The following is a 27,838-nucleotide window of genomic DNA, read 5'->3' on the forward strand; positions in this document are numbered from 1 at the left end:
GAGGGAGGGGGGAGGGAAGGAGGGGGAGGGAGGAAGAAAATAGCACCACAGAACCATCTGTTGTTGCAAAATGTCACTGCAGCCCCCTAAATGGGCCTTAACACCGGGATGTTAAGTCCTTTCCAGGACAATTACTGACATATACTAAGGAGATGTGGCTTTATAAGTGGGTGCACCCCTCTGACCATAACTTAATCTTCATAACCTCTCAAGAATTAAGTGTTATTATCCCCACGTCCTTGATGAGCCATCAAATCTTAAAGAAACACTTAATGAGTCCCAAGCTAAGTTTAGTGTGTGAACCTGAGGTTTCCCCAGACACTCATCCAACAATCATTTAATTAAGGTCATTCTATAATTATTGTACATTTTCATTAAGAATAATGGGGAGAGAGAAATTATACATTTAAATGGGTAAATCTTATAATCTGAATTATATCTCAATAAAGCTATTAGAAGAAAAGATTAATAGCAGGGAGGTAGAGGGAGTGGAGTAAAAAATATTTAGAAGTGAATCAGTCAAAGAGATCAAGCAAAATATCGAAAAGAATAATAAACATGCTGGTAACTTACCTCAAGATGCATCAGGGAGGCCTGCATGTTAACAAGACAGGGATGGTGTTGAGGGCTGGAAATAGACTGTCCATGGGGACAGGAAATGCAAGAATCTATTTCTAAAAAATAGAAAGGGCTTAGCAAATGCAGTCAAGGTTGCCAGCCTTCTAACCATACAAACTCTACAATCCCTGACTGGGATTTAGGCAGATAGATGATTAGCACTCAGGTGTCCACGCTGGAGAAGTTTAACTTTCCAACAGGTGTCCCGAGTACAGAAATTAGAAATCTTTAAGAGCTCTGCAGTTTTGCAGTCTGTCAAGATCTGCCAGGAGTCAATAGGGCCTTAGCCCCTGGCGCTAAAGTTCCTGGGAAAGACCCAGTCTTCAGGAATGGGGCCTTAAAAGAACAGGATCCTGTTGCCAGAGTGTTCAGAGCTTGAGATTTGATACTTGTTCACCTAATCTGGGTTGAAAGTGTCAGAAGATGAGCATATGAAGCATGCCTGCCCAGCACTTAAATATATTTTTTTCTCTGATATGGTCAGTTCTGGAACTTGGGCAGAAACAGGGGTAAAACAGGGGCTACAGGTTGGAAGGTTTGGTGGACTTAGCTGTGAGGACTAGACAGGTTCAGAAAGGATGTATTTCTGTATCTCCTTTTACCCAACCCACTGCAAAAATCTAATTTTTCTATTTCTACTTTTTCAGTCCTCCAATCCCTTTTCTGCAAGGCATTTACATTGTTCCACCTAAAATTAAATAAGATATGTCACTTTCCGGCTCAACACTCCTCAGTGGCATTCCTCTGGGGAAAGGAAAATCACTAAAACTTAGCAAAACATGTAAGATCTAAAGTAAGTTAGCCCCAGCTGACTTCATTGTGCATTCATGCAGACAACACTTGCTGTGTCCTAGCCACACTGCTTTTGGAAAATTAGGAAATATTTCAAATATACAAGGAGATATAAAGAATTTGACATGGAACACCTATATAGATTCTATCACTCATCCTCAGAGACAGATCATTATAAAACATGTATGAACCTCACAAGGAAAAAGCTGAGCCAAAGAAGTCAGACACAAAAGAGTACATACTATACCAATCCCATTCCTGCTATGTTCGCAATCAGACAGAGTGGTCCGCGGTGTTAGAAATCAGAACAGTGTTTACTTTGGGGGAAGGAAAAAGGAGGTGGTGTTTGGGTGTGGGCACATGGCAGGCTTCTGAAGAGCTGGTAAGGTTCTGTTTCTTGATTTGGGTATGGGTGTGTTCACTCGGTGAAAACTCATTGAGCTGTACCTTATGATACGTGCATTTTCTGCACATACGTGTATTTCAACTAAAAAACATTTTAGAAAAATTACACTAATTAGAATAGCTTAACATTAAAAGTATATTAAAAGATGATTTAACAGTATAATTCCAATTCTAAAATCTTCATTTAATAATAAATTCTTATAATTTTTGCTATTTTCATTTATTGAGCAAAATATTTATTACCTGTTAGTTGCCAGGTACACACACTGGTTAAACATAGGGGCCAGGTTCCTCCCTTCAGGAAGCTTACCTAATATACTGTTGCTGTGATGAACATTTATTAAACAAAAATCCATTGAGCACCCACAATGTGTTAAACTGAGAAAATCTTCCATCCTTTACAGAGCAAACTTGTATTTATTTACACAGTGGACCTACTGCAGAACATGTCTCATCCTGATGAAATGAAGACATGTAGAGCTGGAAAGTGGTAAAAGTTATGTCTTCTTTAACAAAAAAAGAAAAGTTCAGTCAGTGAGACATTTAATAAATAATATACAGTATCACTAATTAAAAAAATAATGAAGGAAATAGAATTAAAGTGTTCTAATAAAGTTTTATTACATTAATTGCATATAGTTACAGTAAATAGGTTGGTAATACAGGGGGAAAGTAACTCTGTAAGACTGACTTGAAAGGATAGTTAAAAATTATTTCTAATTAGCATAGTGGCCACTAAAGTATTTGTTCTAAATTACTTGAAAACGCATTTTTCCTTTTGGGTAAGGAAAGCATTTCCATACCCAGTCCCTACCATGTGCTCATGTGTCTATACGCTATTCAGCATCCTTTGTTTATAGGTAAAATTAACACCAACAAATGGAACTGACTTTTGTTAGTGCTTTAAAGAATATTTATTGATTTATATCAATCTCACTAACATCAAAGATACAGGTCACAATGCCCTTCTGAATTCACTGCTTGAAGTAGCGGTTATCAGTCCTGTTTGCACACTTTTTGAAGAATATAGATTTCTGGATCACCCTTGAGGATTCTGATTCAGTAGGACTGCAGTAGAGTGCGTGTACCATCAACATTGATTTAAACCTGTGAATTACCAAGGATTCTAAGTAATAGAATCCAAATTTGTAAGTTTATTACTCTCAGCATTGCTATTTTCTTTTTCTGAATTTTCTCTGGTATTTCAGCAGATAGCAGGCATAAGTAAATATTTATCGAAAGTATTTAATTGAATGCCTTTATAAGATTACTGCAAAAAGTAGTAGAAAACAAACTTATTAATTGAAAATAGTGATAACACATTTAAAATTTTACTTATATATCAAAATGATTTAAAGAGAAAATGAAATGAAAAAAATGTTGGCACAATCTAAAAAGAAGATGTGGTAATATGTAAATCTATTTAAAACACTCTTACGATATAGAATGTGTTTTCCTTATTACATATGGAATTAGTGTATTAGAGACTACAACTTTATAATAGTAAAAGACTGTATTCACATTTGGTAACTTTTTATTTAATCATAACAGCTTTCCAGCATAAATAAATGGATTGGATTTACTTTGTATGAAAATTGTGTTATCAAAAACCTCACAAAGTAGAGACTATCCACATTAAATGGTCAGGTCTAATATATGGTATTGTTAAATCTAAATATTGTTTTGAGGATGAATTCATTATCATTTTAGTGTTAGTTGAATTGGTCATTAAGTAATCTTGTTTTAGAAGTGGTTATTTTGGTCCCTGTAGTTTTATGCTGGCAGTTACTGACATTGGAATCACCTATGGTACTAATAGTAGTTATAGTTAAGAGTGATGACAATGGACATAAGGATTTAATTTGCAAGCATCCTAACTAGAGTTCCAATGGAAGGGGTCATTCTGAATTTGCCATTTATGTCAAGTGGGTATGATGTTGTGACTTACTGGATTTACAATAAATAGAGAGGCAGCATTGGTTCGGATGAATAAGTAATGGATAGCTTTGAATAAAACACCAGTAGAAGTTACAGTGCTTATAGATTCAGCTGATAGGGTATGGAAGGGTTTAGTGAGGTTAGTATATTATACAAGTACATACAGTACAAACGGCTGTGTTGTAGAAATGATGAGGTGTAGAAATGATAATATGACTGTAGGATTAATTGATGTCGTGGTCCCTATTGCAAAATTTCAGTAGAAGTTGTAGCTAGAGTATATTGTTGATGTAATATGGGTCTGGCTATGAATTCATTTGAAGGGGCAGTGGAATTGCTAACTGTATTGTGATAGTAAATGACGTAGCTGTGGTTACATTTTCTACTAACAGGTATTATTGTTTCTATTACCGGTTAAGGAGATTATAATTTCACTGAGGTCATTATGGTGTTGTGATTAGAAAGTCATCTGAGTTGGTAGCATCTGTGTTGACTTTATTTTTACCTGGGGAGGTAGCAAAGGGGGTTGAAGATGATGCTTACATTATATCAGAAAACAGACTAGAGTCACTACCTGAGATGGAAGTAGCAATTGCGGTAGTGTAAATTCATGGAATAGCAGAGAGTAGTGTCTGGCGATTCTGGTAAACTGATACCATAGGTTGATTTGAAATGAAAATGAATCAGACTTGAGTTCACAGTGTTGAATGATTTGTGCAGTTAGAGTTTCAGCTGAGGAGGAGAGTTTACCATTGTGAAACAGAAAGGGGTGAACTGGTATTATAATATAATAATATTGGATTCAGAAAAAGGAATGGTGGTCAGAGATTCAGTCAATATGAACCAGGTACTCATGGGCTCTGAGTGCAAATAAAATGGTAACTGCAATTGTGGTAATGCCTTCAGTAAGGGAAAATGCTTAGAGTTATGGTGACAGGGTAAGTTTAAAAGATGATGCTAAGAGTTGTGCTGGTGGGTTCAGAAAAAGAGGTGGCTATTGCCGTGGTGGTAGGTATGCCAAAGGTTGCAGAAGGGATACAGGTGGCTGATGGGATTGTAGCCTCATTTGTAGTGCTGGCCATTGTTGTGCTAGCTGGTTCAGCTGAAGTGGTGGCAACTGTGGCAGTCATACTCTCAGTAGAAGTGGTGGAATCAGTTGTGTCTGTTGTGGTTGTAGCTTCAGTGGTAGTGCCGGCCGTTGTCGTTGTAGTTGGTTGAGGTGTGGTGGTGGCCACTGCGGTAGTCGTAGTCTCAATAGAAGGGGGAGAATCAGTGGTGTCTGTTGTGGTTGCAGCCTCAGTGGTAGTACTGGCCATTGTCGTGGTAGTTGGTTGAGGTGTGGTCATGGCCACTGTGGTAGTCATGGTCTCAGTAGAAGTGGGAGAATCAGTTGTGTCTGTTGTGGTTTCAGATTCAGTGGTAGTGCTGGCCGTTGTTGTGGTAGTTGGTTGAGGTGTGGTGGTGGCCACTGTGGTAGTTGTGGTCTAAGTAGAAGTGGGAGAATCAGTTGTGTCTGTTGTGGTTTCAGCCTCAGTGGTAGTGCCAGCTGTTGTTGTGGTAGTTGGTTAAGGTGTGGTGTCCACTGTGGTAGTCGTAGTCTCAGTAGAAGTGGGAGAATCAGTGGTGTCTGTTGTGGTTGCAGCCTCAGTGGTAGTGAAGGCCGTTGTCGTGGTAGTTGGTTGAGGTGTGGTGGTGGCCACTGTGGTAGTCGTGGTCTCAGTAGAAGTGGGAGAATCAGTTGTGTCTGTTGTGGTTGCAGCTTCAGTGGTAGTGCCGGCCATTGTCGTGGTAGTTGGTTGAGGTGTGGTGGTGGCCACTGTGGTAGTCGTGGTCTCAGTAGAAGTGGGAGAATCAGTTGTGTCTGTTGTGGTTGCAGCTTCAGTGGTAGTGCCGGCCATTGTCGTGGTAGTTGGTTGAGGTGTGGTGGTGGCCACTGTGGTAGTCGTGGTCTCAGTAGAAGTGGGAGAATCAGTTGTGTCTGTTGTGGTTGCAGCTTCAGTGGTAGTGCTGGCCGTTGTTGTGGTAGTTGGTTGAGGTGTGGTGGTGGCTACTGTGGTAGTCGTGGTCTCAGTAGAAGGGGTTGAATCAGTTGTGTCTGTTGTGGTTGCAGCCTCTGTGGTAGTGCCGGCCGTTGTTGTGGTAGTCGGTTGAGGTGTGGTGGTGGCCACTGTGGTAGTCGTGGTCTCAGTAGAAGTGGTGGAAGCAGTGGTGGCTGTTTTGGTTGCACCCTCAGTGGTAGTGCTGGCTATATTTGTGATCGTGTTTACAGTTGAAGTGGCAGCTGTTGCAATTGTGGTTTCTGTGGAATCAGTGGTTGGTATACTTGTAAGTTCTGTTGAAGTGTGCTCAGTGATGGTAGTCATGGTACTGGAAGTGGATGTTGTGGTAGAATCTATTGTGCTAGTCGCAACCGTAGTTTCGGAACTAGGAGTTGAGGTTGTTTCAGCTGTCAGTGAGATTGCCCCCTGGTTTTGAGTAAGTTGTATAACAATGGGGGCATTATTATTTTTCCCATTATACAGCAGAGACACTATGAGTACTCCAATTGCCATTGTTATCACAGAAGCTAAGAGACAAGCCAGGAATATTTTCCACACAGACCAGTCACTAAACAAATTTCGTGTCACCTGGAAAGGATTTAAATATAATTACTGAAGTTGAAACCAAACGTTGCAAAAAAAATATGTCATTTATAATCTTTTTATATATAGATTACTTCAGTGGAAGAATGTATAAACATAAAAAATACCTTAGTAGCCTGTAGTAATAAATATTGGCTCAAGTTTAATGTTTCATTTGGGAAAGGCTTGGTCTTTGTAATAGGAATAAAGGAACATCCACTGATGTGTCTGCTTTCTTTTCATATGTATTTAAAACTAAAAGAAATATTAAATGTCATCTTAGAAACCATTTATTCCTCCCACCATCAAAAGAAGTATCAACACATGTGTGTCTGACTGTTGCATACAGTGATTTGAGGGACCCAAAATATCACCTGATAAAATCTTCTCCCTTCGTTGGCCTATCAACTATCAGATTTGCGTCTGCTTTGTAGCCTTCCATTTTAAATGCATTAATTAATGGCTTATCAAATATTCTAGCTAGGTATTCATACAGGTTAGTAATGGCAGCATGAAAATCGGAGTTGAATACGTTTGTTGAAATCCAGCTTGTGCTGCCACCAGCTATTTTCACTGTGTAAGAAGTTAACCTCTTTGATCTTATTTTTTCATCCGTAAAAATCTATAAGATTAGAATAGGGATTAATGTCAGTAATATTACTTTGTAATATCTCTCTCTTTTTTTTTTTTATATATATATTTTTTTTTAATATATTTTTTTTTATATCTCTCTCTTTTATCTGTTATTGTAGAGGAAACATTGCATAGTATAAAACATGTAAGCCTTGAGACAAGAGAGTCTTGAATTTGAATTCCATACCATTAATATTCTGAGCAAGTTTCTTAACTTGCCTAATTCTCAACTTGCCTTGTATCAAAAGTGGGGATAATAATATCTACCTCCAAATGTTATTGAGAAAATTAGAATAAGAAACATCCTTCAAATTAGATTTTTTCAGAAGGCAGGGCTTTATAGTAATTAAGGGCATAGCCATTGAAATCTAACAGATTTAGGTTTAAATTTTAAATCCACCTTTTACTAGATAGATGGTGGTATGTGGAAATTTGCCGTGTCTTGCAAAGCCTCAATTCCCTTGCATGGATAATATCACCTATTTAATAAGGCTAAACAGTAAATAAGAAAACAGTATGAATAACGTTGTCCTAGCACTTTCTAAGTACTCAAAAAACATTTGATTTCACTAATTAGCTCATTCTTATCCATTTTCTTATGACTGAAAACAAGCACTAAAGGAAACAAAGAGCACATATGTCTTTGGAGCATGTAGGGTAACTCTTCAATGTTCCAAAATAGTGGACACTGTCTCAGACAATAAACCACAATTTGGGTGTTGAGAGTGACACCCACTAGGCAATCAGAAGCAGTTCAAGGGCATTGGGTACCAAGGCTAAGGGAATTTGTGGCACCAACTAAGAGAGCCCAATGACTAATGGCACCTCCTGCCCCATGTCATCTAGGCCTTAGAAAGGAAATCAAAGGGGGAGGAGAGGAAGGACGATACTCACACCTCAGAGGAAAATTACCCTCATTTTTTGTTTGAATTTTTAAAAAGAGGAGTAAGATGAATAAAAACTCATCTTAACCTAACCTGAGACCTGTGCTCAAGTGCTATTACTGCTACTATCTAGCTGTGTGAATTCTTACAAACAATCTAAACTTCCTAGACCACGATGTTTTCCATCTGTGGCTAAGTAAAGGCATCTAAAATAACTTTCAGCTCTCTGATTGGTCTGGTTTGTTTAAGATCATCAGAGATATATTCTCTAAATAATTCTATCAAAAGCCTTCTTCCACAATGTTTCTTATCATTAAGAGTTTATCCTCTCTTCTTTAATCAAAGTCTTTCCAAACTGTCTCTATAGCAGGATTAATCAGAAGAGGCGTGTAGTCCAGAGCCAGAAGAATTGAACCAAACTCCCAGGCATCATTAGCAATCAGTCAAAATCAAGTTTTCACCTGGAGTAGGGGGTGGAATGGAGGAAAGACTCAGAGATCAGATCTCAAGGTGAAGAAAACAGAATAATGAGAAACAGGGTAAAGAACACCGGAAATCTGCTTCTGGACACCAAACCAAGGCAGGGCTAAATATTTTCTAACACAAGGTTGAAAACACACGAGGTCAGAAACAGGAGGCTAACAGAAGGCCCACAGTTATGCTTAGAAGCAGGAAGGGAAGGAGAGTGAGCCAGATCACCCACAGACTAGGGCCCCAGGGCTTTAACACATGACTTCACCTTCCACTGAGCAAGGGTTACAATGTCATTTACTGTCAATGCATTTGTTGTCATCAGCTACTCGGTCCTCAAAAAAAAGGAACCCAAAACTTTGCTCTTTTTTTGATGCTTATATATTTTCCCTAAACTTTATAGGTGTTTTTTCTTTCCATTAAGATCATTGGCTCCTTAAATTAAGAGCCCCATAAATCTACCTCTTCTGCATTCCCTCTCAGTGATTTGACATGTTCAAAGGATGCTGTAGATTTTCAAAAGAACAATGTTAACTGATTGAATGTTTTTTCTCTAATATTAGATCAAAAACACTTCCATGTGGATTACATCATAACCCAGAGAAACAGTGTCACCCCAGACATTACCTGACAACGTTGGGATTCTCTGTTTGGAAATTCTGAAAGTCCAAGGGTCCCTCTGTTGGTGCAGATGTCAGTTAAATTGGGACCAGCATCACCAGTTACATCAATTGATGTTGCAAACTTACAGGCTGAACTCTGAGCTTCATCGTTTCTAAGGTTCAGATATGGCTGTGTACAGGAAAGAATGGGAGAAAAATAAGATGCTATTGTATTTTGTGTCTAAAGTAATACAATTCGGACAAATATAAATTAGATTGTGTCATATTATGGCTTATTTGATCAAATAAGATCATTTGAAACCTGACTGAGGAATAAATAAATACATTTATTATATTTCTTCTCAAAAAAAGAAAATCTAATTAGGTCATCATAAGTTACATTTAATTATTTATATAATTATTGACATTCAAATTCAGGCATTATCTTTTACCTTCATCATATTTAAAGGATTTGTTAAATATCATTATGTGGTAAGCTGATGTAGAGAGATATATTAATAAGTCCCATAACAGGATGTGGAGAAAATGGAACACTCCTACTCTGCTGGTGGGAATGTAAATTGGTGCAGCCACTGTGGAAAACAGTACGGAGGATTCTCAAAAAACTAAAAATAGAATTATCATATGACCCAGCAATTCCACTCCTGAGAATATAACTGAAAAAAACAAAAACACTAATTCAAAGAGATACGTGCACCCCAATGTTCATAGCAGCATTATTTACAATTGCCAAGGTATGGAAGCAACCTAAATGTTCATCAACAGATGAATGGATAAAGAAGATATGATATATATCTACAGTGGAATCCTACTCAGCCATAAAAAAGAATGAATTCTTGCCATTTGCAGCAACATGGACGGAGTTGGAGTGCATTATGCTAAGTGAAATAAGTCAGACAGAGAAAGACAAATACTGTAAAATAAAAAATACAACAAACTAGTGAATAAAACAGAAAAGAAGCAGACTCACAAATATAGAGAACAAACTATTGGTTACCAGTGGGGAGAGGAAAGGGGGAGGAGGATGGGGGGGAAAGGGGTTATTATGAGACAATATAAAATCATGTGCATGAAACTTCTAAAAATTGTAAAGCACTATAGAATTTAAAGAATCTTTTATTCAATAAAAAAAATTACATACTTCTGTGTAATTCTACATGGCCATAAATTTGTGTGCTTCAGCTAGTATGGAATAATAAATTTCTTTGCAGAAAAAAATTTTTTTTAATAAAATAGAATTTAAAAGTCCCAAAATGAAAATTCTAGAGACTTCAAGGCTTATAAAGAACAACACTTTGGGGTCTTATTCATAATGAGAAAATCAAATCTAAAGAGGTGAAGTGAGATTCTAGGTATAGTAAATTGCAATAGGACACTTCTCCCACTGCAATCAATCAATTAATAAATAAATAAAATTGAAGAGCTTTCAAAGAAGTGAAAATTAGATTACTTAAAATTTAAAAGAAGAAAGAGCTTTTCCAAAGTGATCTAATAATCATAGACCATTTTATTTTCTGGGGGCATTCGCTGATTCTGAGTATGAGTTGAGGTTCTGACTAACAAAAGAGTCAGCAAAACTTTTGCTGTTCATGTGAGTCCAGCATAACAGACTGGAAAATAGGGGATCCCCAAACACAAGGCCTTTGTAATGTTCTGGAATAGCTCAGGAGGCTGGCAGTCAGGATGGAAAGGCAGAGTAAAGTCTTCAGCAGTATCATAGTGATTAGGAGATAAAATCCTGCTATCAGAAAGGGACTTAACACAAACATAAGACTGGTTTCCCACTAAGGACATTTGCCATACTTTGAGGCTGCCTGGCATAGGAAGTTAAAGAGCTGACCTTGAAATCTCTGAAGGTCAATCTCTGAAGAATATACATACAAACATTATGAACAAAATAATAGTAAATTAAATCCAAAAATATATCAAAATGGTAAAAATTCATAACCAAGTGAGGTCTACCCAACTACCTAAACTAACTTAGAATGAAAGTTAGTTTAACATTCAAAACAGCTAATATAATTCACCACAATTTTTTCTTTCTTTTTCTTCATCTCTCACATCCAATCTATCATCATGTCCAGTTGGTTCAATTCAAAATACATCCCCAAAGAGTCCACCTCCTTCATCTCCACTGTTAGACAGAGCCATTATCATCTCTCATCTGGGTAACCTCAGTGACTTCCTGATTGCTCTTTCATGCTCTTTTAGAATATATCCAAAATGGTCTTTTAAAAATATAAAGTAGACCATGTCACAACCCTACTTAAATCTGTGCTTTGGCATCCCATTGCTCTTGGAAAAAATCAAACCCCTTCTCATGGAGCCTACAAGGCCCTAAATAATCTGCCTAGCTATCCCAGAACATTCCCTCTTGTCTGTTGGGCTCCAGTCCAATTCATCTTCCTCCAAGTTTATTCTTACCTTAAAGCCTTTGCACTTGCTATACCCTCTGTCTGGAATTCTCTACCCCAAGACTATCCTAATGCTGGTTATTTTATGTCATTTATGCTTCAACCAAAATTGTCACATCCTCAATGAGGCTTTTTCTGACCATTCAATTAAATTTTTGATTCTCTCCCCTCATAAGTCATCCCTTCATAGAACCCTGTTTTATTGTTTTCATGGCATTTACCACTATTTACCACAAAAATTGTCTTTTTATTTTCTCTCTCCCCCTACTGTCACATGATTTCCATGAGAGTAAGGACCTTGTATGTCTTCCTCATCAGTGGCCTCAGTACCAAGAAAAGGACTTGACATATTCATACTAATTGAACAGACATTCAATAAGTAGTTGTTGATATGGTTGACTGAATGAATGAATAAATGATTCCAAAGAAACAAAAAATATATATATATATATAATTCACCACATTAACAGAAATAAAGGAGAAATATATATGTGAATATATCAAAAAAAATGCAGAAAGAGTTCTGGCAAAATTCAACAACAATTTGTGATAAAAATTCTGAGCAAACTAGTAATAGAAGAGATTTTCCATAATCTGATAAAGGATAGCTCCGTAAAACCTAAGCTAACAACACAATTAATGGTGAAATATTTCATGCTTCCCCCCTGAATTTGGGAACAACACAAAATGTTCACTTTCACCACTTCCATTCAACATTACATTGGAGGTCGTAGCCAGTGCATTGTTAGGAAAACAAAAATAAAGTTATAAAATACGAAAATAAAAAATGACATGATTGGGTTTATAGAAAATCCAAAACAGGGTTCAAGATGGCGGAGAAGAAGGACGTGCTCTCACTCCCTCTTGTGAGAACACCAGAATCACAACTCACTGCTGAACAATCATCAACAGGAAGACACTGGAACTCACCCAAAAAGGTACCCCACATCCAAAGACAAAGGAGAAGCAACAGTGAGACGGTAGGAGGGGCACAATCACAATAAAATCAAATCCCATACTGCTGGGTGGGTGACTCACAAACTGGAGAACACTTATACCACAGAAGTCCACCCACTGGATTGAAGGCTTTGAGCCCCACGTCAGGTTCCCAACTGGGGGTCTGGCAACAGGAGGAGGAATTGCTAGAGAATCAGACTTTGAAGGCTAGTGGGAATTGATTGCAGGAATTCGACAGGACTGGGGGAAACAGAGAATCCACTCTTAGAGGGCACACACAAAGTAGTGTGCGCATCAGGTCCCAGGGGAAGGAGCAGTGACCCCAGGGGAGACTGAACCACACCTACCTGCTAGTGTTGGAGGGAATCCTGCAGAGGCAAGGGGTGGCTGTGGCTCACCGTGGGGACAAGGACACTGGCAGCAGAAGTTATGGGAAGTATTCCTTGCCGTGAGCCCTCCCAGACTCCACCATTAGCCGCACCAAAGAGCCCAGGTAGGCTCCCGTGTTGGGCCTCCTCAGGCCAAACCACCAACAGGGAGGGGACCCAGGCCCACGCATCAGCAGTCAAGTGGATTAAAGTTTTACAGAGCTCTGCCGACCAGAGCAACAGTCAGCTCTCCCCACCACCAGTCACTCCCATCAGGAAACTTGCACAAGCCTCTTAGATAACCTCCTCCCCCAGAGGGCAGACAGCAGAAGCAAGAAGAACTACAGTCCTGCAGCCTGTGGAATAAAAACCACATTCACAGAAAGATAGACAAGATGAACAGGCAGAGGGCCATGTACAAAATGAAGGAACAAGATGAAACCCCAGAAAAACAACTAAATGATGTGGAGATAGGCAACCTTCCAGAAAAATAATTCAGAATAATGATAGTGAAGATGATCCAGGACCTCGGAATAAGAATGGAGGCAAAGATCGAGAAGATGCAAGAAATGTTTAACAAAGATCTAGAAGAATTAAACAACAAACAAACAGAGTTGAACAATACAATAACTGAAATGAAAAATACACTAGAAGGAATCAATAGCAGAATAACTGAGGCAGAAGAACGGATAAGTGATCTGGAAGGCAGAATGGTGTAATTCACTGCTGTGGAACATAATAAAGAAAAAAGAATGAAAAGAAATGAAGACAGCCTAAGAGACCTCTGGGACAACATTAAATGCAACAACATTCACATTATAGGGGTCCCAGAAGGAGAGGAGAGAGAGAAAGGACCACAGAAAATATTTGAAGAGATTATAGTCGAAAACTTCCCTAACATGGGGAAGAAAATAGCCACCCAAGTCCAGGAAGCGCAGAGAGTCCCATACAGGATAAACCCAAGGAGAAACACACTGAGACATATAGTAATCAAATTGGCAAAAATTAAAGACAAAGAAAAATTACTGAAAGCAGCAAGGGAAAAATGACAAATAACATATAAGGGAACTCCCAGAAGGTTAAGAGCTGATTTCTCAGCAGAAACTCTACAAGCCAGAAGAGAGCGGCAAGATGTAATTAAAATGATGAAAGGGAAGAACCTACAACCAAGATTACTCTACCCAGTAAGGACCTCATTCAGATTCAATGGAGAAATCAAAAGCTTTGCAGACAAGCAAAAGCTAAGAGAATTCAGCACCACCAAACCAGCTCTACCACAAATGCTAAAGGAACTTCTCTAAGTGGGAAACACAAGAGAAGAAAATGACCTACAAAAACAAACCCACAACAATAAAGAAAATGGTCATAGGAACATACATATCTATAATTACCTTAAACGTGAATGGATTAAATGCTCCAACCAAAAGAAACAGGCTTGCTGAATGGATACAAAAATAAGACCCATATATATGCTGTCTACAAGAGACCCAATTCAGACCTAGGGACACATACAGACTGAAAGTGAGGGGATGGAAAAAAGATATTCCATGCAAATGGAAATCAAAAGAAAGCTGGAGTAGCAATACTCATATCAGATAAAATAGACTTTAAAATAAAGAATGTTACAAGAGACAAGCAAGGACACTACATAATGATCAAGTGATCAATCCAAGAAGAAGATATAACAAATATAAATATATATACACCCAACATAGGAGCACCTCAATACATAAGGCAACTGCTAACAGCTATAAAAAAGGAAAACAACAGTAACACAATAATGGTGGGGGATTTAACACCTCACTTACACCAATGGACAGATCATCCAAAATGAAAAATAATAAGGAAACCCAAGCTTTAAATGACACAATAGACCAGATAGATTTAATTGATATATATAGGACATTCCATCCAAAAACAGCAGATTACACTTTCTCCTCAAGTGTGCACGGAACATTCTCCAGGATAGATCACATCTTGGGTCACAAATCAAGCCTCAGGAAATTTAAAAAAGTTGAAATCATATCCAGCATCTTTCCTGACCACAACGCTATGAGATTAGAAATGAATTACAGGGGAAAAAAGGTAAAAAAACACAAACATATGGAAGCTAAACAATATGTTACTAAATAACTAAGAGATCACTGAAGAAATCAAAGAGGAAATCAAAAAATACCTAGAGACAAATGACAATGAAAGCACGACGATCCAAAAGGTATGGGATGCAGCAAAAGCAGTTCTAAGAGGAAAGTTTATAGCTATACAAGCCTACCTCAAGAAACAAGAAAAATCTCAAATAAACAATCTAACCTTACACCTAAAGGAACTAGAGAAAGAAGAACAAAAAAACCCAAAGTTAGCAGAAGGAAAGAAATCATAAAGATCAGAGCAGAAATAAATGAAATAGAAACAAAGAAAACAACAGCAAAGATCAATAAAACTAAAAGCTGGTTCTTTGAGAAGATAAACAAAATTGATAAACCATTAGCCAGACTCATCAAGAAAAAGAGAGAGAGAACTCAAATCAATAAAATTAGAAATGAAAAAGGAGAAGTTACAACAGACACCGCAAAAATACAAAGCATCCTAAGAGACTACTACAAGCAACTCTATGCCAATAAAATGGACAACCTGGAAGAAATGGACAAATTCTTACACAGGTATAACCTACCAAGACTGAACCAGGAAGAAATAGAAAATATGAACAGACCAATCACAAGTAATGAAATTGAAATTGTGATTAAAATCTTCCAACAAACCAAAGTCCAGGACCAGATGGCTTCACAGGTGAATTCTATAAAACATTTAGAGAAGAGCTAACACCCATCCTTCTCAAACTCTTCCAAAAAATTGCAGAGGGGGGAATGCTCCCAAACTCATTGTATGAGGCCACCATCACCCTGATACCAAAACCAGACAAAGATACTACAAAAAAAGAAAATTACAGACCAATATCACTGATGACTCTGGATGCAAAAGTCCCCAACAAAGTACTAGCAAACAGAATCCAACAACACATTAAAAGGATCATACACAATGATCAAGTGAGATTTATCCTAGGGATGCAAGGATTCTTCAATATACAAAAATCAATCAATGTGATAACACCATATTAACACACTGAAGAAGAAAAACCATATGATCATCTCAATAGATGCAGAAAAAGCTTTTGACAAAATTTAATATCCATTTATGCTAAAAACTCTCCAGAAAGTGGGCATAGAGGGAGCCTCCCTCAACATAATAAAGGCCATATATGACAAACCCACAGCAAACATCATTCTCAATGGTGAAAAACTGAAAGCATTTCTTCTAAGATCAGGAAAAAGAAAAGGATGTCCACTCTCACCACTATTATTCAACATAGTTTTGGAAGTCCTAGCCATGGCAATCAGAGAAAAAGAAATAAAAGGAATACAAATTGGAAAAGAAAAAGTAAAACTGTCACTGCTTGCAGATGACATGATATTATACATAGGGAATCCTAAAGAGGCCACCAGAAAATTACTAGAGCTAATCAATGAATTTGGTAAAGTTGCAGGATACAGAATTAATGCACAGAAATCTCTTGCATTCCTATACACTAATGATGAAAACTCTGAAAGAGAAATTAAGGAAATACTCCCATTTACCATTGCAACAAAAAGAATAAAATACCTAGGAATAAACCTACCTAGGGAGACAAAAGGTCTGTATGCAGAAAACTGTAAGACACTGATGAAAGAAATTAAAGATGATACCAACAGATGGAGAGATATACCATGTTCTTGGATTGGAAGAATCAACATTGTGAAAATGACTCTACTACCCAAAGCAATCTACAGATTCAATGCAATCCCTATCAAATTACCAATGGCAGTTTATACGGAACTAGAACAAAAAATCTTAAAATTTGTATGGAGATAAAAAAGACACCAAATAGCCAAAGCAGTCTTGAGGGAAAAAAACGGAGCTGGAGGAATCAGACTCCCTGACTTCAAACTATACTACAAAGCTACAGTAATCAAGACAATATGGTAGTGGCACAGAAACAGAAACACAGATCAATGGAAGAAGATAGAAAGCCCAGAGATAAACCCACGCACCTATGGTCAACTAATCTATGACAAAGGAGGCAAGGACATATAATGGAGAAAAGACAGTCTCTTCAATAAGTGGTGCTGGGAAAACTGGACAGCTACATGTAAAAGAATGAAATTAGAACACTCCCTAACACCATACACAAAAATAAACTCAAAACGGATTAGAGACCTAACTGTAAGACCGGACACTATAAAACTCTTGGAGGAAAACATAGGAAGAACACTCTTTGACAGAAATCACAGCAAGATCTTTTTTGACCCACCTCCTAGAGTAATGGAAATAAAAACAAAACTAAACAAATGGGACCTAATGAAATTTCAAAGCTTTTGCACAGCAAAGGAAACCATAAACGAGATGAAAAGAAAACCCTCAGAATGGGAGAAAATATTTGCTAACGAATCAACAGACAAAGGATTAATCTCCAAAATATATAAACAGCTCATTCAGCTCAATATTAAAGAAACAAACAACCCAATCCAAAAATGGGCAGAAGACCTAAATAGACATTTCTCCAAAGAAGACATACAGATGGCCAAGAAGCACATGAAAAGATGCTCAACATCACTATTAGAGAAATGCAAATCAAAACTACAGTGAGGTATCACTTCACACCAGTTAGAATGGGCATCATCAGAAAATCTACAAACAACAAATGTTGGCGAGGGTGTGGAGAAAAAGGAAACCTCTTGCACTGTTGGTGGGAATGTAAATCGATACAGCCACTATGGAGAACAATATGGAGGTTCCTTAAAAAGCTAAAAATAGAATTACCATATGATCCAGCAATCCCACTACCGGGCATATACCCAGAGAAAACCGTAATTCAAAAAGACACATGCACCCCAATGTTCACTGCAGCACTATTTACAATAGCCAGGTCATGGAAGCAACCTAAATGCCCATCGACAGACGAATGGATAAAAAAGAAGTGGTACATATATACAATGGAATATTACTCAGCCATAAAAAGGAACGAAATTGAGTCATTTGTTGAGACGTGGATGGATCTAGAGACTGTCATACAGCGTGAAGTAAGTCAGAAAGAGAAAAACAAATATCGTATATTAACACATGTATGTGGAACCTAGAAAAATGGTACAGATGAACCAGTTTGCAGGGCAGAAGTTGAGACACAGATGTAGAGAACAAACGTATGGGCACCAGGGGGGGAAACCGCGGTGGGGTGGGGTTGGTGGTGTGCCTATTACATTATTCTTTTCTTTTTTTAAAGGAAGATTTATTTATTTATTAATTTATTTATTTATTTTTGGCTGTGTTGGGTCTTCGTTTCTGTGCCAGGGCTTTCTCCAGTTGTGGCAAGCGGGGGCCACTCTTCATCGCGGTGTGCAGGCCTCTCACTATCGCGGCCTCTCTTGCTGCGGAGCACAGGCTCCATTATTCTTGAAGTCTTTTAAATACATGTTGAATTTTTTAAAGTGAATGAATGAAAAGGATGGGTTCAAATAAGAAAGGTTTTGGTGGTTAGGTTTTTCTTGAAGTCAGTCTAAGACATTTCCTCAACAGCACCATCTATAACATTTTATAAACTTACTATGTTAAAATATATTAGCTCTCTTTAATTGAATAAATGTTATTTTCTAACAATAGAAGATTATTTCTTCAACTAAAAAAAAAAAAAGAGAGAGAGAGAGAAATCACTCCAGATACAGTTTTAAGAAAAAGATAGAGAGCAATGTGTGTTATATTCTTATGGGAGTATAAATTGTTATGTATAAATTTGTTATAGCTCAAAAACATTATAGAATTATCTAAGTTTTACTCATAGGACAGCAAGAGCATTATTTAAATGTACTCTCTCAATTACATTGATTAAATAACCAATCCTAAATGGTTATTAAAAATGCTATTGACATTGCTGGCTCAATCTCGAATTTCTACAAAAACAATCAAGCTACATATGTGTGCAGACGTTGGCCATTGAGCAACTATAACTAAGAATAAAAGGGAGTATAATTATGATTAAATATAGTCAAGAAGGAATACACTCAGGCAAAAAAAATTAGTCAAGTTCTGTTTTTCTAAAGGTGTAATATCACGCCAAAGAAGTAAAGAGAATGGTTATGCAGTGATACCAAATAAAAGAAGATATGATACACACAAGCACTTTAAGAATTTCCATCTGTTTTTAAATAGGTAGCTTTGAGAAAATTACACATATTTATATAAAAGCTTTGTGTTTCTTTGTATTATTACTATCATTATTCTTCAGCTATCCAGTTTGTTTACGGCTGATGAACTTGAATATTTTTCTGAACTTTTGTAATTAAATAAAAATTCACTGGCAAGAGCAATTTACCGGAATTTAAAATATTTAAGAGAAGAAAGATGGTGAGTGATTGCACTGAGAGCAGAGTAGTCTCTAAAGTTCAAATTCTGAGAAGTTGGGGGGCTATGAATTATAGTTAATTAGCTCTTGGTAGAAGCCAATAATCTCCATTACATACACCCAATATGCATTAGCTATATAAAATTTAGAATAAAATTTTAAAATTTTAGAATTTTAAAATTTTAAATTCTATGCTCATAACTTAAGAGATTACCATTTCATGTTTCCTAAGAGGGAAAAACAAACTCTGAAATTTCTCTATTTTATGTAGACTTCAACTGCTACTATAATCCACTGGTGAAAATGGCCATCAATTAAAAAAAAATTTCTCTACCATTATGTCCAAATATCCAGATGTAAAGTGAGATAGTCAGTGATGAAGATACATGCCCTTTATTTGAAAACTCTCATTATTATCTAGGGAAATCTTCAAGATGAATAATTCCTTAGTAAAGGGACCTTTTTATCTGAGTATCTTGACACTGTGAAGACCTAATGACATAGTTGCAAGGCTAGAAGAACCACGAAGAACATCTTTAGGGGAAAGGAGTGCTGGTCTAGAATCAAGAGAATAATTTCTCTGCCTTGTACCTTCCTTGTTAGTGCAGGGGGACAAAAATATTTTTCCTCACAGAATGTTAACTGTCCATTCAAACTTATACTGATTTCATTCAACACATTTCCACATGTTTCCAGTATCAAGGGCTCTAGTCAGAGGCAAAGTTACGTAAAAGGCAATCCCAAAACACACAGTACTAAATTATTTCTTCTAAAAACATAAGCAATAGTCAAATAATATTGTATATAATTGAACTCTAATATTCCCTTGAATACAATTCTTTATTAAAAAAGAAACTCATATGTAGTTAAGTAGAGGCTAATCTAAAGGACTTGCTAGATAATTTGCTTCCTAGGCATAGAATTCACTTACAAGATTATGTTCTGACTTTCAAAAATGTACAAAATCTTTGAGTTCTGACAAATCTACACATTACACTAAAATCCAGGCAATTACCACAAAAATCTATCACATTTTAACAACATAAATTGTTAATGCAATCAACCACAGATTTGTCATCTTATACTCTAGTTATGATAACTGTAGAGAATTATTTGAACAGTTTATTAAATTATTACCCCCAAATTGCTAATATCTTAGATTAGTGAGTATTAAAATAAATTTCTTAATAATGCATATATTGATATACAGAAAAAAATACAAGTTTTCTAATTAACAAGTAGTAATAGAATAGCTAAAAATTGTCTTTCATGTAGAATTCTGATTAAGAATTGCTTTTTGGGAAGAACCATGTTGTAATAAAAAAAAATCAGAGTTGTATTATTATTGAAAACAAGACTCTGAACTATCAGAACATACCACGGTGGTGCCACCAATGCTCATCGGCTGGTTTCCAGAGTGTTCAGTACTCACTACGTATTTCCCACATTTTCTGTCCATTCTTGAAGCACAAGCTTAACTCCAGAAATACTTTTCAGCCTGTGCATTGCTCTTTATACCTGCAACCTTGAGAGATAATTAAGTTGATTAATATCCACTATGAGACATCACTGCTAGTGTGGATTAGACTAAATAATAATTATTCTTTATGTGGGATCCACCTTAGAGGAAGAAGTGGGTGTTAAGAAATTACATGAGGATGCAAGAAAACCAATCCAACCTCTGTGATGACACCCTCAATACTATGCCACCAGGCGGCTTCCTGGTAGAATGAAACTGCAATTATACAATTCTTCCTTCTCTCTCCTACCACATCATTTCACAGAACTCTTCCTTCTGACTTCAGGAACAGTTCAAGATAGAATTCTGAAATAAGTGAATGTTGCTGTTGCTTCTTTTCCAAACAGACAGGAACATCTTTCCGCTCTTACTGGCAACAACCTTTAGGCACTCATGACCCTCTGCTCATCAAGTCTTGACCTTCTTGGGTTCCTCCCCACCTTTAAAACTTTTCCAATCTATTCTCTTTCTCTGCTTCTAGAAAATGTTAATCTACTTGATTTATACTTCTGGAAAAAAATAGTACAACTTGGCTTACATGTCTCCAAGCCCCAGACTGATACAGACGGTTAATCTGATAAACAAATCTCTGTGAATATATTCACCAAGAGCCCCTTCTCTTCGTTTTTTGTGAGATCTATTTGGCATAGTTACCCAGAAGATTACTTCTGATTTTGCTTACAGTTTAGTAACAAGACACTTTGGCAGGTAGGGCTTTTCTAACTTCTGAAAATTATACTCAAGAGCAAAGGACTTTTTTCTTATCTGTAGATATATCTTTGGAGGGATCTAAAAGACAATTGAAAAGAGTTAAGAAATCATTTTTAACCTCAAATAAAAAGTTATCAATCAGCTCCCAACACACGTACCCAAGGAATCCCAAATAAAACTGGTATAGAAAATTATTTATGAAGAATGGTGCTTAAATAACCTAAAAGTTTAAAAATATCTCTTCAATTTGTAATTAGTCCATAGTTAATTTCTTACAAATGAAGCAACAAAGACAAAATACTTACACTTTTTTGTTGAAAATGTCTCATGTAGCACTTTTTAACTGGCCAGATATCTATGAGGTTTCAAAGATAAGAATTACCTGATAGTAGAGCTGCAAGAGGGCTGGGAGATCTTGGAGTTCAGCCTTGTCATCTTAAGATTGAGGAAATTTGTGTCCAAAGAGGGGAAGTGATAAAATCAGCTGGGTGGTAGAACCCAGTTTCCTTTCAGTCTAATACTGTCTCTATAATTAGTTTATTAATAGTGACTTTGTAGAAAGATGGACAGCCTAGTAGGAAGTCAAGCAAATGTCTTTTGAAAACAAAGTGAAACAAAGATATCAAAGACTTGGATTTGGAAAAGATCCTAGATATGATGCCTGAAGCCATCTGAGACTTACTGAACTTTCAGGGGAAAAGTCTGGGAGCCTGACTTTTTGGCCAAATGTCAAGTAATCTTTATTCAAACATGTTTGAGAAATAGTTTGCTAACCAATGATCCCAAGCATGCACATGGAGTGTCTTCATATCTTTAGGGAAGAAAATTGTGTGTGTAAAGCAACTACAACTTTCTCAAATTAAAAAATGGGTAAGTTTTTAATTGCTTATTCCTTCAATAAGCACTACTGAGTCTCTGTTATACCCAAGCATTGTGCAAGAGGCTGAGTGCTCAATGGTGAATAAAAGAGTCAAGATTCCTGCTCTCTTGGAGTAGAGTAAAACATATACTGATTATGTCTTAAAATATTTTTTCATCATTTCTAAAGTTCTCTTATAGATGCATTCTTTAGCTAAAAGTTTCCATTGGAATCCATGGAAGCAAAGTAAAATGGCCTTTGGATCTAGAGAATAAAAAAGGTGTGAAAAGACTAGGGAAGGGATTTATTCTAGGAAGGAGTAAAAGACAACGTTTTACCCCTCCATAATGAAACTAAGGCAGTGAAACTATGGCTTCTGTGACAATATAAGTAGAGTGATCATGTAGTTTATCACTCCAAACCAAAATACTTCTGAGAGCAAAAGGAAGCAGTATTAATAATTTAATTTTACAGAGACAACACTATCCCATGTAAACCAGGACATGTGGTCACTTAGCAATAAAGAACCCATGTGAGTTAGGAGATTCACTAGTACTAACCATGACCACTGGATAAGTCAGTGCATTTAAAAATTGATTCAATATCTCTAGTGAACAAATATTCGATTAGAATACACAGTTTACTTGAGCTTTAAAAAAATCTAGTATTGCAGTACTAACACACACATATTTATATTATGCCCTGGAGTTCCAGAACCACTGAGAAGGTAAAATTCCAGAGTGTATATCATTAAGTCACTGACAAAATAACATCAAAGTCCCACCCTCATTGTCATTAGCTGATGAACTGTTTCAAGAGCCAAAGTAAATCGCTATGCACTTAAATCTTCAGCATAAATTTAGAACTTAATTTTTCCAAAGAATACTTTTTGTGCTTTTTCACATCACAAACCAACAGCTAGAGAGGGGCACCTGGATTACTATAACAGGCAAAGAAATACAGGTAACTCTCATTGGTATGCTGAATATCTCCTAGAAAAGCTCTTTGATATCTGCATAATTTTAAGTCAAAAAAATGTGGAAATCTATATTAATTGAGAGTGGTTGATGGTCTTTTAACAACTGGTAATTTTTTTTTTGGCCAAAGAATGCAAAGCCTGTTAAACTGTCATCTGTTATAAAATGAACCACACTGTAGTCTTAAAGATTACAACAAAACTAATTTATTGATAAAGTCACCCACTTCAAATACTTCCATGACAAATTTCACCATGATCTGATATTAATCGAAACACCGATTTTTTTGGATGTCTCTGAACCAAGATGGTGGAGTAGAAGGACGTGCTCTCACTCCCTCTTGCAAGAACACCAGAATCACAACTAGCTGCTGGACAATCATCGACAGGAAGACACTGGAACTCACCAAAAAAGATACCTTACATCCAAAGACAAAGGAGAAGCCACAATGAGATGGTAGGAGGGGCACAATCACAGTAAAATCAACTCCCATAACTGCTGGGTGGGTGACTCACAGACTGGAGGACACTTATACCATAGAAGTCCACCCACTGGAGTGAAGGTTCTGAGCCCCACGTCAGGCTTCCCAACCTGGGGGTCCGGCAACAGGAGGAGGAATTCCTAGAAAATCAGACTTTGAAGGCTAGAGGGATTTGATTGCAGGACTTCGACAGGACTGGGGGAAACAGAGACTCCACTCTTGGAGGGCACACATAAAGTAGTGTGCACATCGGGACCCAGGGGAGACTGAACCAGACCTACCTGCTAGTGTTGGAGGGTCTCCTGCACAGGCGGGAGGTGGCTGTGGCTTCCCAGACACTGGCAGCAGCAGTTCTGGGAAGCACTCCTTGGCGTGAGCCCTCCCAGAGTCCACCATTAGCCCCACCAAAGAGCCCAGGTAGTATCCAGTGTTGGGTTGCCTCAGGCTAAACAACCAACAGGGAGGGAACTCAGCCCCACCAATCAGCAGTCAAGTGGATTAAAGTGTTACTGAGCTCTGCCCACCAGAGCAACAGTCAGCTCTACCCACCACCAGTCACTCCCATCAGGAAACTTACACAAGCCACTTAGATAGCCTCATCCACCAGAGGGCAGACAGCAGAAGCAAGAAGAACTACAATCCTGCAGCCTGTGGAACAAAAACCACATACACAGAAAGATAGACAAGATGAAAAGCAGAGGGCTATGTACAAAACGAAGGAACAAGATAAAACCCCAGAAAAACAACTAAATGAAGCAGAGATACGCAACCTTCCAAAAAAAGAATTCAGAATAATGATAGTGAAGATGATCCAGGACCTTGGAAAAAGAATGGAGGCAAAGATTGAGAAGATGCAAGAAATGTTTAACAAAGATCTAGAAGAATTAAACAACAAACAAACAGAGATGAACAGTACAATAACTGAAATGAAAACTACACTAGAAGGAATCAATAGCAGAATAACTGAGGCAGAAGAACAGATAAGTGACCTGGAAGACAGAATGGTGGAATTCACTACTGCAGAACAGAATAAAGAAATGAAGACAGCCTAAGAGACCTCTGGGATAACATTAAATGCAACAACATTCGCGTTACAGGGGTCCCAGAAGGAGAAGAGAGAGAGAAAGGACCCGAGGAAATATTTGAAGAGATTATAATCGAAAACTTCCCTAACATGGGAAAGGAAATGGCCACCCACGTCCAGGAAGCGCAAAGAGTCCCATACAGGATAAACCCAAGGAGAAACACACCAAGGCACATAGTAATCAAATTGGCAAAAATTAAAAAACAAAGAAAAATTATTGAAAGCAGTAAGGGAAAAACGACAAATAATATATAAGGGAACTCTGATAAGGTTAACAGCTGATTTCTCAGCAAACCACTACAAGCCAGAAGGGAGCGGCATGATATACTTGAAGTGATGAAAGGGAAGAACTTACAACTAAGATTACTCTACCAAGCAAAGATCTCTTTCAGATTTGATGGAGAAATCAAAAGCTTTACAGACAAGCAAAAGCTAAGAGAATTCAGCACCACCAAACCAGCTCTACAACAAATGCGAAAGGAACTTCTCTAACTGGGAAACACAGAGAAGAAAAGGACCTACAAAAACAAGCCCAAAACCATTAAGAAAATGGTCATAGGAACATACATATCTATAATTACCTTAAACGTGAATGGATTAGATGCTCCAACCAAAAGACACAGACTGGCTGAATGGATACAAAAACAAGACCCATATATATGCTGTCTACAGGAGACCCAATTCAGACCTAGGGAAACATACAGACCGAAAGTGAGGGGATGGAAAAAAGATATTCCATGCAAATGGAAATCAAAAGAAAGCTGGAGTAGCAATACTCATATCAGATAAAATAGACTTTAAAATAAAGAATGTTACAAGAGACAAGCAAGGACACTACATAATGATCAAGGGATCAATCCAAGAAGATATAACAATTATAAATATATATGCACCCAACATAGGAGCACCTCAATACATAAGGCAACTGCTAACAGCCATAAAAGAGGAAATCAACAGTAACACAGTAACACAATAGTGGGGGATTTAACACCTCACTTACACCAATGGACAGATCATCCAAAATGAAAATAAATAAGGAAACCCAAGCTTTAAGTGACACAATACACAGGATAGATTTAATTGATATTTATAGGACATTCGATCCAAAAACACCAGATTACACTTTCTTCTCAAGTGCACATGGAACATTCTCCAGGATAGATCACATCTTGGGTCACAAATCAAGCCTCAGGAAATTTTAAAAAATTGAAATCATATCCAGCATCTTTCTGACCACATGCTAAGAGATTAGAAATGAATTACAGGGGAAAAAATGTAAAAAACACAAACACATGGAGGCTAAACAATACGTTACTAAATAACTAAGAGATCAGTGAAGAAGTCAAAGAGGAAATCAAAAAATACCTAAAGACAAATGACAATGAAAGCACGATGATCCAAAACCTATGGGATGCAGCAAAAGCAATTCTAAGAGGGAAGTTTATAGCTATACAAGCCTACCTTAAGAAACAAGAAAAATCACAAATAAACAATCTAACCTTACACCTAAAGGAACTAGAGAAAGAAGAACAAACAAAACCCAAAGTTAGAAGAAGGAAAAATCATAAAGATCACAGTAGACAAAAAATGAAAAGAAACAAAGAAAACAATAGCAAAGATCAATAAAACTAAAAGCTGGTTCTTTGACAAGATAAACAAACTTGATGAACCAATAGCCAGACTCATCAAGAAAAAGAGGGAGAGGACTCAAATCAATAGAATTAGAAATGAAAGAGGAGAAGTTACAACAGACACTGCAGAAATACAAAGCATCCTAAGAGACTACTACAAGCAACTCTATGCCAATAAAATGGACAACCTGGAAGAAATGGACAAATTCTTACACAGGTATAACCTACCAAGACTGAACCAGGAAGAAATAGAAAATATGAACAGACCAATCACAAGTAATGAAACTGAAACTGTGATTAAAAATCTTCCAATAAACAAAAGTCCAAGACCAGATGGCTTCACAGGTGAATTCTATAAAACATTTAGAGAAGACCTAACACCCATCCTTCTCAAACTCTTCCAAAAAATTGCAAAGGGAGGAACACTCCCAAACTCATTGTATGAGGCCACCATCACCCTGATACCAAAACCAGACAAAGATACTACAAAAAAAGAAAATTACAGACCAATATCACTGATGACTATAGATGCAAAAATCCTCAACAAAATACTAGCAAACAGAATCCAACAACACATTAAAAGGATCATACACCATGATCAAGTGAGATTTATCCCAGGGATGCAAGGATTCTTCAAGATACACAAATCAATCAATGTGATAACACCATATCAACACATTGAAGAAAAATAACCATATGATGATCTCAATAGATGCAGAAAAAGCTTTTGACAAAATTCAACACCCATTTATGATAAAAAACTCTCCAGAAAGTGGGCATAGAGGGAACCTCCCTCAACATAATAAAGTCCATATACGACAAACCCACAGCAAACATCATTCTCAATGGTGAAAAACTGAAAGCGTTTCCTCTAAGATCAGGAACAAGAAAAGGATGTCCACTCTCACCACTATTATTCAACATAGTTTTGGAAGTCCTAGCCACGGCAATCAGAGAAGAAAAAGAAATAAAAGGAATACAAATTGGAAAAGAAGAAGTAAACCTGTCACTGTTTGCAGATGACATGATACCATACATAGAGAATCCTAAAGAGGCCACCAGAAAATTACTAGAGCTAATCAATGAATTTGGTAAACTTGCAGGATACAAAATTAATGCACAGAAATCTCTTGCATTCCTATACACTAATGATGAAAACTCTGAAAGAGAAATTAAGGAAACACTCCCATTTACCATTGCAACAAAAAGAATAAAATACCTAGGAATAAACCTACCTAGGGAGACAAAAGGTCTGTATGCAGAAAACTATAAGACACTGATGAAAGAAATTAAAGATGATACCAACAGATGGAGAGATATACCATGTTCTTGGATTGGAAGAATCAACATTGTGAAAATGACTATATTACCCAAAGCAATCTACAGATGCAATGCAATCCCTATCAAATTCCCAATGGCATT

General features: G+C 37.1%; 1 protein-coding gene across 1 annotated transcript; it reads right to left on the reverse strand.

The window, feature by feature from the left end:
* On the reverse strand, nt 1–27,838 carry DYNAP (dynactin associated protein). The gene is made up of 3 exons (XM_082416622.1): nt 20,533–27,838; nt 8,990–9,154; nt 1–6,380 (listed from the first exon to the last, which is right to left on the reverse strand). Exons 1-3 carry the CDS (start codon nt 20,611–20,613, stop codon nt 5,319–5,321), a joined length of 1,308 nt encoding a protein of 435 aa, XP_082272748.1. The 5' UTR covers nt 20,614–27,838; the 3' UTR covers nt 1–5,318.

Source organism: Balaenoptera physalus (genome assembly GCF_965194825.1).
Source record: "Balaenoptera physalus genome assembly, chromosome: 12".
Taxonomy (NCBI): domain Eukaryota; kingdom Metazoa; phylum Chordata; class Mammalia; order Artiodactyla; family Balaenopteridae; genus Balaenoptera; species Balaenoptera physalus.